This window comes from Alnus glutinosa, chromosome 3 (assembly GCF_958979055.1).
Source record: "Alnus glutinosa chromosome 3, dhAlnGlut1.1, whole genome shotgun sequence".
Classification (NCBI taxonomy): domain Eukaryota; kingdom Viridiplantae; phylum Streptophyta; class Magnoliopsida; order Fagales; family Betulaceae; genus Alnus; species Alnus glutinosa.
In genome coordinates, this window is record NC_084888.1 from 5,418,816 (window position 1) to 5,437,451 (window position 18,636).

At 37.4% G+C, this 18,636-nt stretch overlaps 1 protein-coding gene across 1 annotated transcript; it reads left to right on the top strand.

The window, feature by feature from the left end:
* Positions 1-12,363: 12,363 nt before the first annotated feature.
* Positions 12,364-17,720, top strand: LOC133863853 (FT-interacting protein 3-like). The gene is made up of 2 exons (XM_062299973.1): positions 12,364-12,584; positions 14,424-17,720. The coding sequence occupies exon 2, from the start codon at positions 14,507-14,509 to the stop codon at positions 17,540-17,542; it is 3,036 nt and encodes a 1,011-aa protein (XP_062155957.1). The 5' UTR covers positions 12,364-12,584; positions 14,424-14,506; the 3' UTR covers positions 17,543-17,720.
* Positions 17,721-18,636: the final 916 nt, after the last annotated feature.

Genomic DNA, 18,636 nt, shown 5'->3' on the forward strand with positions numbered 1-18,636 from the left:
TTTTCCTTTGTTAGATCTTTTCCTTGATAGCGAGAATTGAATCATCCCTTTTAATTATGTATTGGTTTTAAGGAATGTTAGAACTCTTTCTAGTGTCCTTCTAAGATTCTTCTATTCTGACATGGAACTTTGTATTTTTTTAATAAAAACAGGAGAGAGAAATCAAGCTATAATTTTTATTTATTAAAAGAGAAATATTAAAACTCTTTCTAGTGTTCATTGATCTAGAGTCCTTCTATGCTGGTATGACACTTTGTTTTTAATAAAGAACAATTATAGCTTGATTTATCTCTCTTGTTTTTATTAAAAAATATATGGTGCAATGTCAGCATAGAATGACACTATAATGAGTTCTATCAATATTCCTCTTATTAAAAATAGAGTGTCATGTCAACATAAAAAAACTCAAAAAAAAAACACTAAAAGAAACTCTAACCTTTCTCATTGGTTTTTGGCTTCCCCGGCTTGTTTGTAGTCGTTTTCTTTGCTTGTATTTGTTTCTCATTTATAATAATAATAATTTTTTTTAAAAAAAAAAAAGAAGAAGAAATTAATTGATCTTTTTTTTAAAAAAAAAAAAAAAAAAGTTATCAACAATTCTTACTTCCTTAATTCCTCCCTCTCAAAGGATATATACATCTACGGACCCTGGTCCTGCTATGCTGGTGCGAGCACCAAATATCTTTCCGTGAGCCTGATGCCTGAGAGGAGTTATCATAAATGGTTTGAAGTTGGGAAAATGTTGAGCCCAAGGGACAGTGACGTTCCACCCAACACCCCCAACCGCAAATATATGGTCATGAATGTTTGACAGGAACTGTGCAACACAAAATACATCCTATTTATCCTTTGAAAACAAAACACACACACACATCTAATTAGCTAGGCTGTCATCATTTTCTTCTTATTCTTCTTTTTTTGGGTCTGAGTTCCCATCATTTTCTAGTCACAGCAAAAAAACGGAGGAGATAAGAGACAATTGGGGTTTCCCAATGTCAAACAGGATTAAGAATAACTGCATTTTCTTTTTATTCAAACAAGGATTAAGAATAAAAAGTTGATTTTTACCAATTGGGATGCAGTGATCAATCAACAAAAAGCATCATGAGCATATAGGTTTTGGGATATTAATTGCTTGGGATAGTGATGGATGCGTAGTGGCAACACGCACCGCGCACAACCCAAATCATTACATTGGATCCCTCTATGGCCGAAGCCCGGGCAACGTTACATACGGTTTTGTTAGGTAAGAAAATAGGGTTGTATCATATTATACCAAAAGGAGACGCATTGCAGGTTGTTAATGAGATAAATTCGGACAACCTTTCAATGCATGAGCAAATTCATACATTTCATAGAGTGCATCGAAGAATAACTTAATCCCTTTTGATCTTCTAGCGTAGCTCATGTGAGAACGAAGGCAAATTCGGCTACGTACACATGGTTTGGCTAAAGCAGATGTATGTAGCTCGTGTCATAGAAAAAATATGGATGGACGAAATATTTCTCGGAACCTGTGATGTTGTAACTAGGAAACTTTGGTGTACCTAATTTTTTATCTAGCTAGGGTCCTAGTCTATCAATGAGATTGAGTTTCTAAGAAATTGGTGAAAGAGATGTTTGCTTGATGGTACTTTTGAGCCACCAGACTGTGCTGCTAGCAGCCTATCAGTCAACAACAAAAGAGCCATACTCTCGGTGGGAAGCCGTGCAGTGGGCCAAGATTGGCATAAGAGATAGATAGAAAGATATGCCATTGCCTTTGCCTAAAGGTGCGTTTGAAATTGTAATATTAAAAAGAATAAATGCAATTTTAAATTAAATTGTCAAAAATAAGTTGTTTGAAAACTACATTTTTAAAAAATTGTGATTTGAAAATGTAAAAAAATGTTTATTCAAATGGCAGGTAATGTGGTGCTTTTTTAAAAATGCAGTATTTTAAAAGGCTAATCTGCGATTTTAAAGGTCAAACTGTAATTTTGTCAAACACTTAACTGTGTTTTTAAAAATTACTTTTTTAAATCGCATATTTTAAAATCGCTATTTTAAAATCACAAAATCAAACGGACCTAAATTCTCACCGAGAATTAGGTGATTTATGTTGGAAAACACGTTTTGCTAGCTTCAGGAAGAATTTCCCGACCAGGGAATCAGATTCCATATTTGCGGGCGGTCTCACCGTCTGAGAAGAAGCGTGCGAGAGTTGGAGCACAAATAGGTGTTGCCAATTGCCATGACTTTAGTTTAGTCTCCCAACGTCTTTAGCACGTTAAAAAATGATTTCTTTTATAGTTTTATATATCATCGAAATATATTAAAATTAAATTAATATATAAAAAATAAATAAAATTAGTATTGTTAACAAAATTTAAATAAAAGAAAAATACAAAACAATTAGTTATTAATATATTACATTTTCCAATTCAATTACCTATCAAAATGAAACCCGACCTTCTTGATAAGTGCTTCTTCTTTTTCTCGCATGTTATTTTTTCATCTCATATTTGATTAAAGTTAGACAAAACGGGATGATGATTTATTAATTAATTAGTTTTTCTAACTTTTAGATTTTATTTTTATTAAGCTAACCTCAATAATGATAACATTGTGGATGTCAAGCTATGTGTAAACTCAAATCCCTTCTAATAATAAAGAGATTGTCCACGATAATTGTGCTATTTGCGTTTAATTAGTTATTCGATCATTAACCGAATTTATAGTAGTACAAACTATACTGAATTAGATATGATGTGAATTTGACTATACATGAGAAGTCAACTGACAAACGTTTTGGTATGAAATATAATACATTTACTCCCTCAAAAAAAGAAAAAAAAGAAAAAGAAAAAGAAATATAATACATTTACAACTTTTGTAAAGCCTCAAAAACCTTTTTTTAAAAAAAAAAAGAAAAAAAGAAAAAAAGAAAAAAAATTCTACCATTAGAAATAATGTACAACTCAAATATAAGAAAACGAATTTAATAGTTAGTTTGAAAAGAGAAAACCCTAGTCACCAGGGGTCTTCGTTTTACTATTTGAGGGGGAGGGGGCTTGCTCACCAACCCCTTTTTTCTTCGTCTCTATTTTTTTATCTTGCATTGAGCAGTGGGTTGCTATCATTTCTTCTCTCTTGGTGTCGTTTCTGTGAAACCAAAAGGTGAATGTCTTATTCTCTAATCCTTTTGAGGATTAGGAATTTGTAATGTTATATCTATTGTTGGGTTGTACGGGTAAGGCGCAAGTGGCCGCCCAGTGGAAGAAAAGCCAGGAAGAGGTAGATACCGAAGAGATGCCCACAATCGACGGGCATCTAGGATTCCAGCAAGATTGGAGTGGATCATAGCAGGATGCGGCATATCCTCTCCATGCCCCTCCATCACGATCTATGAAGACTAGTCTCTCGATAATACTCCTCATTCGCCGGCGTGTGATGGCTCCACCATCTCTTCCAGTTCGCGGTTGGCGGTTCCTAGAGGTTTCGGTGGCTCTCTGATGGAGAGAGGTCTTTTGGTGAGGGCACGTGGTCAACACGCGCTATCATTGGCGACTCTCTATGCTCATCTCCGACGGCCATTGTTGTTTTTGTTTTTGTTCTCTTTTTTTTTTAGTTTTTGGTATGCTGTCACCCTTTGCAGCCTGCTAATTTTAGATCAGAATCTGCACTCACTTATCTCTTCTAGTGGAATTCATGTGTAAAAAGAAGCTTTTACTGTTGTCCATGTGCTTAGGCAGCTACTCTCAAGTCAAGATTCAGTCTCTAACTTTGTTTTTAGGGAATCTTTATACCCCTAATCACTACCACTGACCCTTTGGGTCTCATATTATAATAAATGATTTATTTGTTCAAAAAAAAAAAAAATTAGTTTGAAAAAATGTTGTACAAAGATTATAAATGTATCATATCTCTATCTCTTTTGAGAAAGGCTAATGATATTTATCGTACACAAACTCACATTTGGTGTGGGACTCATGATTATACACAATGTATTTACAATGTGTATATACACGTGTGTACAAATAACACCTTTTTTTTTTTTTAAGGCAAATAACACATCTCTTTGAGTGTGTGTACAAATAACACATTTCTTTTGGTATACATAAGATTGAATTAATTGAGACATGATACACATACATATTTTGCACATCTTATGTACATCTCTTTTTTAAATCAACCATTGAATTTATAAGACCCATATGTAGGTCCTACAAATTTAATAATTAATTTAAAAAAGAAATATATAATAGATATAAAAAGATCATTTTCCTTTTTTTTTTTTTTTTTTTTTTTTGAGAATAACATCAGATGTTATTGTTAGAATAATAATATATTAGGGTTTGAGGGTATTGTGGTCATTGTAATATTTTCCAAAGCCTATATAATAATATGTGTGAGGTAGGCTACGTAAGACAATATAACGTGCCTCCTCTTTCTTTTCACAAAACCCTAATAACATGGTATCAGAGCCTAAGGTTTAATCTTAGGGTTTAATTCCGTTCTTCATACTATACCCTATTCTCTAAAATATATATATATATATATATATATATATATTTTATTATTATTTTTTTCTTTCTTTCTTTTCCCCCGTTTGTCGTCATTCACGACAGAACCATAGAAACTCCAAAGACCTGATTGTGCTGCATCTCGAAGGAATCTACGGCACTGGGCTTCATGCCCGTGTCTGGCAAGCGGCGGCGGCGCAATCACGGTTGTTAGTGGCATGATCTCGCCATCATGGTTTGCTCCGTTGGTTTGCTTCGTTGGTTGCGATGGCCGGAGCTGTGCTTAGTGGTGGCGTCGGTGCAGTCTGTGGAGGTTGACGTCGTCTGCGGTTGCCGGAGCCACGTTTAGTGGTGGTGTGGCTCTCCCGGTGGTTTTTCAGTGCGTGGGTTCAGTGGAGATTGGACTGACGTGGTCACCGGCCGTCTCGATTGTCGCTGCAGAGGATCTGCGTCGGGCCGGGTCACTCAAACCCGCACGGGTCAGCCCAGTCCATTCGGTTCAGTTCCGTCCGCTTCGTGTTCCGGTCAACCCGACCCGCTTTTAACTCGATCCAGTTCATCCAGTTCCAGACCCGGTTCAGACATTCCAGATCCGGTTCATCCAGTTCCAAACCCGGATCATCCTGTTCCCGACCCGGTTCAGCCCATTTTAGACCCGTTCAGCTTGATTCAGGTTGGTTCAGGCCCATTTTACACACTTTATTGCTTGTGTTGTGTTTTTGGGCTTTCTTCTTCTTGTTGGTACACTTTGGGGTAGTTTCGACTCAGCATGACTACTCCTACTAAATCAGATATACCCACTTCAGCTTCTATGGGTAATATACCACTGACTTCCGTGAAATTAAATGGCAAAAATTATGTCTATTGGGCACGTCTGTTGAGGTATCCTTGCGCGGGAAGGGTTTGTATACTCATTTGCAATCAGGCAAACCAACTGATTCTACTTCCACCAGCCTTTGGGATCAGGAAGACAATTAGATTATCTCTCTTATGCTGAACAGTGTTGAACCTCACATTGGATCCTCGTGTATTTATCTTCCTACTGCCAAGGATATTTGGGATCATCTTAGTCATATATATTCTGGTACTGGCAATATTACTCGCATTTATGAAGTCTGCAAACAATACTTTGGACTCGAGCAAGGTGCTCAGCCTGTGGACGAGTATTACAATCAGGTTGTGGCCATCTGTCAGGAGCAGGACATGTATCAACCACTCTCAACTGATCTACAAAAAATGGGCAAGCAACGTCAAGATGTGGATGTGGTTCGCTTTCTTCTCGGTTTGAAACCTGAGTATGAGTCAGTTCGTGCACAGATCTTGGGTAGTTCAGATCTCCCATCTCTTCCTGAGGTTTTTTCTCGTATTCAGCGTGCTACTCTATCTGATCATGGCCCTGTGTTGAATTCTGACCGTGAGGGTGATCGCACTGCTTTTATTGCTGCCCGTGGTGGTTCTGGTAGTTCCCGTGGAGGACGTGTCAGTAGAGGTGGTCGTGGTTTTCGCGGTGGACGTGATTCTCGAGGTAGTGGTCGTGCGGGCGGTCGTGGGTCTCGCAAATGCACTCATTGTGGCCGAAACAATCATTCTGTGGATTATTGTTGGGATCTACATGGCACACCATCTGGGTTTGCCAATCAGGTGTCTTCTCAAGCAGATTCTCTAGCCACCTCTGGACCCCCTGCTCCGTCCAGCTTCAATTTGGAGTGTGATGTCATCTCCATTCCGAAAGATGAGTATGCTCAGTTCTTGGCCCATAAGCAAGCTTCTTCCTCTTCCACTGCTACTCTTGCTCAGTCAGGTACTGCATCTCACTGTCTTTTATCCTCCACTAGCAACCCATGGGTTATCGATTCTGGCGCAAATGAACACATGACTGGTTCGTCCACTTCCCTTTCTGATTATCATTCTGTTGTTACACCTAAAAGTGTCACTCTTGCTAATGGTTCCCTCTCCCAAGTGGCCGGTTCAGGCACTACCCATTTGAGTCCTGACATTGAGTTGTTGTCTGTTCTACATGTTCCCAGTTTTCCCTTTAATTTGTTATCCATTAGTAAAATTACCAAAGCCCTTCATTGTTCAGTTAGTTTTTACCCCTCTTTGTGCATTTTTCAGGATCTCAAGACAAAGAGGATGATTGGTATGGGGCATGAAGTTGGTGGCTTATATTATCTGGACCTCGCACCTAAACCCGCCTCTTGCGCTTTGCAGTCCTCGGCCTCCGCTCTTCAATGGCATTGTCGTCTTGGTCATCCGTCTCTTCCTACTTTGAAGCATCAAGTCCCAAGTCTTCGTTCTGAGGTGTCTGTGTCTTATGATGCTTGTCAGCTTAGTAAGCATCGTCGTGTTTCTTTTCCGTCTAGAGTTGTCCGTAGGGTTTTGAGTCCTTTTGAGTTGGTTCATTCTGATGTATGGGGTCCCATTAATATCGCGTCCAATAAATTTCATTATTTTGTGACTTTTGTGGATGATTTTTCCCGTATGACATGGTTATTTTTAATGAAAAATCGTACTGAGCTTTTCTCTATTTTTCAAATTTTTCGCAATATGGTTAAAACTCAATTTGCTCAGAAAATCCGTCTCTTGCATTTGGATAATGCCAAAGAATACACATCTGGTCCTTTTACCTCTTATTTGTCTGATAAAGGCCTTATCCATCAAACCTCTTGTGCTCCCACTCCACAACAAAATGGTGTGGCCGAACGCAAGAATCGTCATTTATTGGATGTTACACGTTGTCTCTTGTCTCATATGCATGTTCCCAAACAATTTTGGAGTGATGCTGTTCTCACTGCTTGTTATCTCATTAATAGGATGCCCTCCTCGGTCTTAGATGGTGTCTCTCCTCATTCCCTTTTATATCCTTCTTCCTCCCCGTTCTCCTTACCACTTAAGGTCTTTGGGTGTGTTTGCTATGTCCATAATTTAGGTCCCGGTTTTGATAAGCTTGACCCTCGTGCTACTAAATGTGTATTTCTTGGATATTCCTCCACTCAGAAAGGATATCGTTGCTATAGTCCTGTTCTTCGACGCTACTTCACTAGCGCCGATGTCACATTTGTCGAGTCTCTCCCCCATTTTCCTGCTACAACTTCTTTGGGTGACTCTTCTCTCACACCTGATGTTGCATCCATTCTGCTGCCTATTCCATTTCTCTCTGAGCCTGCCTCTGCTCCTCCAGTCTTGTCGCCACCACGCTCGCCTGCCCCACTCCAGGTTTATACGCGTCGACCGCGCCCATCAGCTCCTGCTCCTCCACCATCATCCTCACCGTCTTCAGATCCAGTGTTTCCACCTGCATCAGACTCCTTGCCCATTGCCCTACGGAAAGGTACACGTTCTTGCACTACTCACCATCCTATCAGTCAGTTTGTCTCCGCTAATTCGTTATCTCCTTCACTATCTTGTTTTATTTCCCACCTTTCTAGTATTTCCATTCCAAAGACAGTGCATGATGCTTTATCTCACTCCGGTTGGAGGCAAGCTATGGAATTGGAAATGAGCGCCTTGCATCAAAATGGGACGTGGGAGCTTGTTCCTTTACCACCTCATAAGAAGACTGTTGGTTGCAAATGGGTCTTCACAGTTAAGTTTAATCCTGATGGTTCTGTTGACCGATTGAAAGCTCGGCTGGTTGCTAAAGGCTATACACAAACGTATGGTATTGATTATGATGAAACTTTCTCACCCGTTGCCAAAATTTCTTCTGTTCGTGTTCTTATTTCTTTGGCTGCTACTCTGGATTGGCCCTTGTTTCAATTGGATGTCAAAAATGCCTTTTTGCATGGGGATTTGCATGAGGAGGTTTATATGGAGCAACCACCTGGGTTTGTTGCTCAGGGGGAGTCTCAAGGCCGTGTCTGTAAGTTGAAAAAGGCATTGTATGGTCTCAAGCAATCACCGAGGGCATGGTTTGGACAATTCTCTGAAGCAGTATTGAAGTTTGGTCTTCAGAGATGTCAGACGGATCATTCAGTATTTCACCTACACACTAGTGCAGGCTATATATTTCTTGTGGTATATGTAGATGATATTGTTATTACAGGAGATGATTCAGAAGGCATTGCCCGTTTAAAACAGTTTCTACAGCAGCAGTTTCATACAAAGGATTTGGGCAAACTTCGATATTTCCTAGGTATTGAAGTTGCAAGATCTCGAACAGGTATCAACTTATCTCAGAGAAAGTATGCACTTGATTTATTAGAAGAGACAGGTCTCTTGGGTTCTCAACCAGTTGATGTTCGGATGGATCCAAATAAGAAATTATTGAAGGGTGAAGGTGAATTATTTGAAGATCCTGGCAGGTACCGCCGTCTAGTTGGGAAGTTGAACTATCTTACTATCACCAGGCCAGATATCTCATATGCAGTTAGTGTTGTTAGTCAGTTCTTGGAGGCTCCTCGTGTTTCACATTGGGAAGCTGTTACTCGCATTCTTCGGTATTTGAAGAGAGCCCCTGGTCTAGGAATACTATATAGACCAAATGGACATCTTAGAGTCGAAGGTTTTACTGATGCAGATTGGGCAGGTTCTCCTTCAGATGGACGGTCTACTACAGGTTATTGCACATTCTTTGGTGGTAATCTTGTCACTTGGAAGAGTAAGAAACAAACAGTAGTGGCACGATCTAGTGCTGAAGCAGAGTACAGGGCAATGGCTCATATTGCTACTGAATTGACCTGGTTACAACATTTCCTTCAAGAGATTGGGTTCTCAGCTCCTACTCCTATTCCGTTATTTTGTGATAATCAGGCTGCTTTACATATTGCATCTAACCTAGTTTTTCATGAAATGACTAAACATATTGAGGTTGATTGTCATTTCATTAGAGACAAGATACTCGATTGAGATATATCTACAGCATACGTGAAGTCTGGAGACCAGTTAGCTGATGTGTTTACAAAAGCTTTGTGTCGGAACCAGTTAGAGTGTATTTGTAACAAGCTGGGTTTATATGATATATATGCTCCAGCTTGAGGGAGAGTGTTAGAATAATAATATATTAGGGTTTGAGGGTATTGTGGTCATTGTAATATTTTCCAAAGCCTATATAATAATATGTGTGAGGTAGGCTACGTAAGACAATATAACGTGCCTCCTCTTTCTTTTCACAAAACCCTAATAACAGTTATAAATCAGATGAAACAATTTGCTGATCAGCAATTACAGTAGCAGCAATACAAGAAGGAAAGACATCAAGTCATACTTGAGAAAAACGTTCCAGAACTGCCTGTTTTGCTAACTTGTTTATATATAAAAATAACTTGTTTTGCTAACGTTCCAGATCAATAATATACATATATATATATATATATATATATATATATATATATCAAAAGGAGGATGAGGCCAGGGCCATTCGTCATGGTCCATATATACTGGTACTTTTTTTTTGTGGTTATCTGTTTCTGATTGTGACCTAATTATAAAATAAAATGTAATTTGTAATATTAATTTAAAGATTATATATTTACAAATTCTCTAGAATAAATATATAACAAGAGGGAAACAAATACATCATTGGAGCGTATTAAGAAGTGAGAAGCATTCATGACGTATTAGAAAAAAGAAAAAAAATCCCTTCAAAAAAAAAAAAAAAGAAAAAAGAAAAAAAGAAGGAGGGGTCCAAGACTGTTGAAGTTGATACGGAAAAAGTGAAGGAGAAAAGAACTTGACAAAGACAAAAGACAAAAGGTTGTCGAGTTTGGTCACGTGAAAAATGATTGGAGAAAAGAAAACTTTTTTTTTTTTTAAAAAAAAAAAAAAATCCAAGAAATATGCTTCTCGCTTTCTCATTGATGGACGCTGATCCCTTTCCAACTGGAGGTTGATGTGTAAAATCGCTCAATGTGATTTTATTTTATTTTATAATTACTGTCTAAATTACTCTCTTAGCTTATACTACAGAGCCTAGTATCAAGCAAATAATTTCTTCATGTATATATATATCATTAAAGATTAATTCTATTGACAGAAAGTTTTTGTACTAAAAAATTTATATGATGTTAATGTACCAAAAAGGAGTTTTTTTTGTCTCAGCTGGTATAAGGGATTTTATGATAAAGTTGTACAAAAATAACCCAATATTATTTAATTAAATATTCCAAGCCATGTGTAGAAAATACTTTTAGTGGGCATACTGAAAAGGTGCCCTTTACCTAACCCAATTTTCTATGCGTTTGCGGAATCTTGAATACTATTGCACGCCAGCTGGCCCAGCACTAATTTTACAGTGGAAAACGAAAACCTTCTATTTCTTAACCCGTAGGCACTTTTTTTCTTTTTTCTTTTTTTAATTTTTATTTTATAAAGGAAAATCATCATAGAGTTGAGGCCTACAGACAAATAAGTGAATATTTTTTTTAATATTCACATATTAATTAAATAATATTTATATTATATTTTATATTTAAAATTTATTTTTCTTGCTTTTTAAGATCTAAAATTACTTGTTTAATCTTTATATTAATTTTTTTTTTTTTTTTTTACAATAATACTATGATTTTGATTTTATAAATGATATAGGTAGTGGGTAACAAGATGATGTAAAACTTATTTATTGAAGATGATCAAATCAATTAATAAAAACAATGCTGTCGGTATCGACAAATAAATTTCAATTCATTTTTATAATCATCACTTGGTAAAGAATTCGGTATCTTTAGTGTTTCTCTTTTGATTTTGGTAATTTGAGAGGGTGGAAGAGTATGGGTTTGAAATTATATTTGGATGACTTAAAAAATTCAAGACAAAATTAAAAAAAAAAATTGGATAAAATTTGAGTATAATTCAAATTTAACAAAACAACCCAAACATGTATTGAAAAATAATAAACTATAATTAAAAAAAAAAATGTCTTACCCGAACATGCCCTAATTACTATTTGGAGTCTTCTTCTATTATGGACCTGGAGCAATCTCCTAACTTGCCCAGTAAAAGAGTGGATTAGACCCATTTCAAAAAAAAAAAAAAAAGTAAAAGATTAGACCTTAAATTTGTGTTTAATTTTAAAATTAAAGTCTCTAATACATAGACACATGAAAGCAAACATGTATTAACTTTCCATAATATACCTAGATTATTTACATCATTAAACAACCTTAGTCCCACTGGACAACTTTTTGGCTACCGAGTTGACTGTTATGAGTATGATATATGTGTTTGGAGTTAATAATCACACCTTAATACGTTTATTCTAATTAATTATATGGGTTAGAGGGGAATCAATTAAACGTTTACTCATATATAAATTATATAATTTCTTATTCCACAACGAATATGAATGCTATTAAATGGTTTGTCCCTTTCTCTTCCTATTATTAAATTCACAACTCCAGTCCCTTTGAAACGTCACCCTCCCCACTTCAAATTTTTGCTTTATTGCATTCAATTTAAAGATGTAAAAATGATGTTATATTATTTAAATTTGTGTACATTATATCACGTTTATTTTATTTTATTTTTAAAAAATAAATCATGTATAGACGGGAGATGATCATATTTATATTAAATTTGTAAAATTTAATCTGAATTATGAAATACAACTTCTCAATTTAATATCTTTACTTTAAGATATACACAACATTGAGGTGTTAATTTTTTTTTTTGTTATTTATTATAAAAGAGTAATTTTTCTTTTGAGGTGTTAAAATTGCATTGGTGGAGAACAGAGAACCCCACACACGTTGTTTCACCCAATACCTGCATTACACGGAAATATCTTTTTATTTATTTATTATTTTATTTTATAGATAACATGGAATTATGTTTGTCGCATGCATAAGCGTGTCTAAAAAAGCAAAGTAGGAGGGAACAGAGACAAATATATCACTCACGATTTACGAGAGGAGACTTTTCTGTTCCATATTTTCTCTCTCACCGATTATTTTTTTACTCGTTTCCACGACTCTTCTCTCTCTCTCTCTCTCTCTCTCTCGGAACCATCAGAGAACCAATCCTGATCTTTCATTTCTGCTGTTTCCCCTTCACTTTTAAAGTCTCTGTTGCTCAGCTCAACATCAAAGTCCTGAGCTTTATTTTTCCCTGGCTTCTCGCTGAAACTCTGTTGCTCTGAACAAGGTGCGTTGGACCGTCTTCTTCTTTATGGGTTTTGTTTCATCTTTCTTTTGTATGGGTTTGATCAGCTGTAAATGATTGTGTATCTGTGCATGTGCGTGTCTCTGTGTGGTCTTGTTGGTGGTATATGAGCTACTTGGAGCAAAACTTTTCCCTAAAGGTTGCTTTAGATTCTCTATTTTCTGTATTTCCTGAAAATTTTTGACTTTCCGGACCGAATTTTTTTTTTTTTTTTTTTTTGGGAGGAAATTTTTTGTAGCTTCTCTGCTTCCAGGCTTTTACTAATTTCCTGAATATTTTTGTGGATCGGATTAATGAGAGGCTTGGAAAAGTCTTTATGTTCTGTTCCGATTAAAAAAAGAAAAAGGGGGATTTTTGTGTTTTTTTTTTTTTAAGATTCCATATATCATGCCCTCTTTTTTTTAGTGAATGGTCACTGGGCTAGGGAATTGCTTGCTTGATTCTTATCGGAATCTTACAAAAATGAAAAAAAAAAAAAAAGAAGAAGAAGAAAAAGTTGAGAACTTTTTGCAAGCTAAAAGCTAGTGCTGCTTTTTATGAGAATCTGCTGAAAGATATATAAAATTTCTTCCGTCTTGATCTTTGTCATGGATCCAATGGAAGTTTATTTTTACTATTACCTTTTGTTGGTTCTTTCTTTTGTTTCTCAGGAGTCTCGTGGCATATCTATTATAGTTTTGCTTTCTGAGAAATATGAGAAAAGAAAGGGAAACAAAATCTGGTGTCTAGCCTTTTGATTAAATATTTAATATTATTAAATCATCGTGTCAATTAAACCAATTAGCTGGGGGTGTCTTTTTCTGTGTGGAAACACTGTTTTGTGCCGTATAATTTTTTGAGTTGCAACAATTGAGTGATGGAGGTTAATATGTTTGTTAAGGAGGTCTTTGTTAAGGAATAATCAAATTTAATATCTTTACTTTATGCCTGATGCACTGTCTCTTGGTTAGATGGTTGGGGAATCAGTAGAACACATCGCATGGTGTTAGATTGATTAGATGGTTAAATTCATAATTTTCCATTATCTTAGACTTTTGAGGCAAATGGTAATTTATCATGGTATTAAAGATCCTATCTTCACTTTATGCCTCCCATTCAAAATTGCAAGTTTTCCGCGAATTGGATCCCATTCATTGAGGGTGGATTGTGGGGCTATACATAGAAGGAAGTTTTAGATCGACTCAATGATTAATTTGTATGTTTTTCCATCATCTTATGCTTATGAGGTAAGCAGTAATTTATCAAAGGAGCTTGAGATAGTATTAGAAGACCTAAAGACTTAAGGTCCAGTTAAGCAAAATGGCAAAGAGTATTAATGTATTGATTCAGATTGCTAGTAATGGATTAGATTGAGTTGAGTTGCACTTAGATTTGTACGCTTGTGGTGGTTAAATCTCTTCAAACTATACTTTGCTTCTTTGACCAGTGTCATCATGATTTCTTGATTGATGGTTTACAAAGTAAAACACATCTCTTCTGGTATTGAGTCTGATATTAAACTTTTTTTTTATTTTTTATTTTTTATTTTTTAATTTTTGTAGAACGACATGTACCTAGCATATCTTTCAGTCATATTACAGAATATTGAAAATTCAGGTTGTGGCAAAATATTGGCCTCAACTTGTGCATATAGGTGTGGAAGTACAAGGGACTGGATCCAATATAGCTTTCTTTTTTCATTTGTTATTTGCTGTGAACAAATTTCAACACTTCAAGTGTTTTTCGTTATTCAAATCCATGTCTAAAATGTTTGATTCTTCTTCTTTCTCTTTCCTTCGTTTATGTTCATCAATGTTGAACTATTTGTTCCTTCCTTTTCAGGTAGGCTTGTTTTCTTGCCAAGTCCGACAAGTAGCTGCTTATATATTATTCACATATCTCTTCTCAATTCTAATATAAATCTCATGAGTAATCTCAAACTAGGGGTTCAGGTTGTGAGTGCCCATGACCTTATAGCCAAAGATGGGCAAGGCTCATCTAGTAGTTTTGTGGAGCTCCACTTTGATGGACAAAGATTCCGTACCACTATTAAAGAAAAAGACCCGAGTCCTGTTTGGAATGAGAGCTTTTACTTCAACGTCTCTGACCCAAACAACCTATCTAACCTCACCCTTGATGCCTATGTCTATCACCAAAATAAAGCCAAAAACTCCAAATCCTGCCTTGGGAAAGTTCGCCTCACTGGGACATCATTTGTGCCGTATTCTGATGCTGTTGTTTTGCACTACCCTCTGGAAAAAGTAAGCTTTTTATCACGTGTAAAAGGAGAGCTTGGTCTGCAAGTCTTTGTCACTGATGATCCTTCTATAAAATCCTCAAATCCACTTCCTGCGATGGAATCCTCTTTGCATACAGGCTCACGTTCAATCCAAAGTCAAGCACCAGCTGAACAAGTTCCAGATTTTGTCCCAAACCCATTCTCTAATGAAAAAGCTGACTCCAGGCACACATTCCATCACCTTCCTAATCCGACTCCTGCACAGCCACAGAAGCTTAACATTCCCTCCATGTCAACCCTACCAAGTTTAAACTTTGGGATGCAAGAGATGAAATCTGTACCGCAGCCCCCAAATGTTGTTCGCATGTACTCGGGCTCACCAGGGCAATCGGCTGATTATGCACTTAAAGAGACGAGTCCTCACCTTGGAGGCGGGCAGGTTGTTAGGGGGCGAGTAATACCTGGAGACAGGCCAGCCAGCACATATGATCTGGTTGAACAGATGCAGTACCTTTTTGTACGTGTTGTGAAAGCTCGTGAGCTTCCTTCAAAGGACATTACTGGGAGTCTTGATCCTTTTGTTGAAGTTATAATTGGAAACTTCAAAGGAATTACAAAGCACTTTGAGAAAAAACAGGACCCTGAGTGGAATGAGGTGTTTGCCTTTGCAAAGGACAATATACAATCAAATGTTCTGCAAGTTGTAGTAAAGGACAAGGATATGATAAAAGATGACTTTGTTGGGTTTTTGCAGTTTGATCTCAATGAAGTTCCTAAACGGGTTCCACCCGATAGTCCTTTGGCACCAGAATGGTATAGACTTGAAGACAAGAAACGAGAGAAGAAGAACAGTGGGGAGCTGATGGTTGCTGTCTGGTTTGGCACACAAGCTGATGAGGCTTTTCCTGATGCTTGGCACTCGGATACATTTACTTCCACTGATAGCCCTTCAATGGTGTCCTCACATACCCGTTCAAAAGTTTACCATTCACCAAGATTGTGGTATGTTCGTGTTAATGTAATTGAGGCACAGGACCTTGTTGTATCCGACAAGTCTCGTTTTCCAGACACTTATGTTAAGGTACAGATTGGTAACCAGGTTTTGAAGACAAAACCAGTTCAAGCTCGGAATGGGAACCCACAATGGATGGAGGAGTTCATGCTTGTTGCTCCTGAGCCTTTTGAAGATCTTCTGATCCTTTCAATTGAAGATCGTGTAGGTCCTAACAAAGATGAGAACATTGGGAAAGTTGTTGTTCCATTGAACTCTGTCGAGAAGCGTGCTGATGATCGAATTATTCGAAGCCGGTGGGTCAACATTGACAAGTCCATTTCAGCTGCCATTGATGGGGATAGTGGAAAGAAAGACAAGTTCTCTAGTAAGCTCCATCTCCGCATCTGTCTTGATGGAGGGTACCATGTGCTTGATCAGCCTACTCACTACAGTAGTGACCTCCGACCTACAGCGAAGCAGCTCTGGAAGTCATCAATAGGTGTTTTGGAACTCGGCATTCTTAATGCTGAAGGCCTCCACCCTATGAAAACAAGGGATAGCAAGGGTACATCGGACACATATTGTGTGGCGAAGTATGGGCACAAATGGGTTCGGACTCGAACAATAATGAACAGCTTGAGCCCGAAGTACAATGAGCAGTATACTTGGGAGGTTTATGATCCAGCTACAGTTCTTACTGTGGGGGTCTTTGATGACAGCCACATTGGTGGTTCAAGCGGTAACAAAGATAAGAACATTGGCAAAGTTAGAATTCGAATTTCTGCCCTTGAGACTGGCCGGGTTTATACTCACTCTTATCCATTGCTAGTCCTTTTCCCTTCTGGTGTCAAAAAAATGGGTGAATTACATCTGGCAATACGGTTCTCGTGCACATCCCTGTTGAACATGATGCTTATATACTCTCGACCTGTTCTGCCGAAGATGCACTACAAAAGGCCCTTGAATGTAATGCAGCAGGATTGGCTGCGTCACCAGGCTGTGAGCATAGTGGCAGCTAGGCTTGGTCGAGCAGAACCCCCGCTTAGGAAGGAGGTGGTTGAGTACATGTCTGATGCAAACTCTCATCTTTGGAGCATGAGGCGTAGCAAGGCAAACTTTTTCCGGTTGATGTCAATTGTCTCAGGATTACTTGTGCTTGGAAAGTGGTTTGGGGATGTTTGCATGTGGAAGAAACCCATTACAACGGTGCTAGTACATGTTCTCTTTGTGATGCTCGCATGTTTCCCCGAACTGGTTTTGCCAACTGTTTTTCTGTACATGTTTGTGATAGGACTTTGGAATTTCCGATACCGCGCAAGGAAACCTCCTCACATGGATACAAGAATCTCTTATGCGGATGCAGCACACCCAGATGAGCTTGATGAAGAATTCGATACCTTTCCGACATCTCGGGGTTCTGATGTAGTTCGAGCAAGGTATGATAGGTTAAGGATTGTGGCTGGGAAAATTCAGAATGTTGTTGGTGATGTGGCTTCCCAACTAGAGCGGATCCAGGCACTCCTAAGCTGGCGGGATCCTCGTGCTACGGTTATATATGTGTTATTCTGTTTTGTGGCTGCCATTGTGTTGTATGTGACACCCTTCCAGGTGATGGTTCTTTTGGCCGGGTTTTACATCATGAGGCACCCCAAGTTCCGGCATAGCATGCCAGCAGGACCGCTTAATTTCTTCCGCCGGCTGCCGGCTAGGACAGACAGCATGTTGTAGATGGATGGGATTTTCTATCAAAAGCTTCTCCCGTTTGTGTGTTGGATATGTTTGGTAGTGATTGTAAATGTTGTCTGTCTCCTGTTTTTGGTTGTTTATGGTGTCTGGTCATGTAGGTTGATACAGACGTATGCAGTCTGTGAAATGAATTGAAGTTATATGAATTATGTGTTTAGCATCCATTGTCTACTGAAGTCAAAGATGCCACCATTTCAATTTTCACACGCGATGGTTTAATTTCATGGTGGAAAAGGGCATAGTTTTGGGTAATTGCTGTTCATGCTAAACAAGCCATGGAGGCCTAGCTCTAATCTGTACAGCAATCTATTCAATGTGGTTTCCTTTACACTCTTTTGGAGTACCCTGATCGTATGATGGCAAACAAATTACCCATCAAAATGTTTTTTTTTTTTTTCTTTTTTCCTTCTTTTTTGTGACCTGATTGCACCTTTTATTAAGCTTTAAAATTCATCCAACTTGCTCTTATATATTTAAATGCCCAGAAATGTATAGACTTCTGTGCTTTCAGGTCCATCAGAACCCACCACCAAAATGGAGGACTAATTGCCAAACAATGCCTTAAAGTCAAAAGAGTAAAAAAAAAACACCGACCACCAGTCAAACAAGATGGCTTGTAACAAAAGTAAAACTATTAGGCTCACAGTTCTTAGGTTTTGACGCGTTCAAAAATTGGTCTATTGTTTTTTTTTTTAAATAAAAAATAAAAAATAATCGCTTGATGAATTTTCATCATTTTTAAAATTATTCATTCTATCTTATGAATAGAATGATGAGGCACCCCGAGTTTTACCTTTATGAGGCAAAAATCACGTCCAACAATTTCTCTTTTTGTCTAAAACACAAATTTTACTTTTTTGATTAACTACTTTTAGGCAAGCGTAGTAACTTATGTATTCTTTTTTTAATCATTTCTCGATCTCTTTCTTTTTTTTCTTTTTCTTTTTTTTTTTTCCTACAATCCGAGTGGTTTAAGAAAACAATAATAAAAAATAAAAAATAATATTTAAAGACAGAATGGAATAAAAAATCAATTAGGGTTTGTATTGAAATAAAAGTAATACATAAAGTAGAAA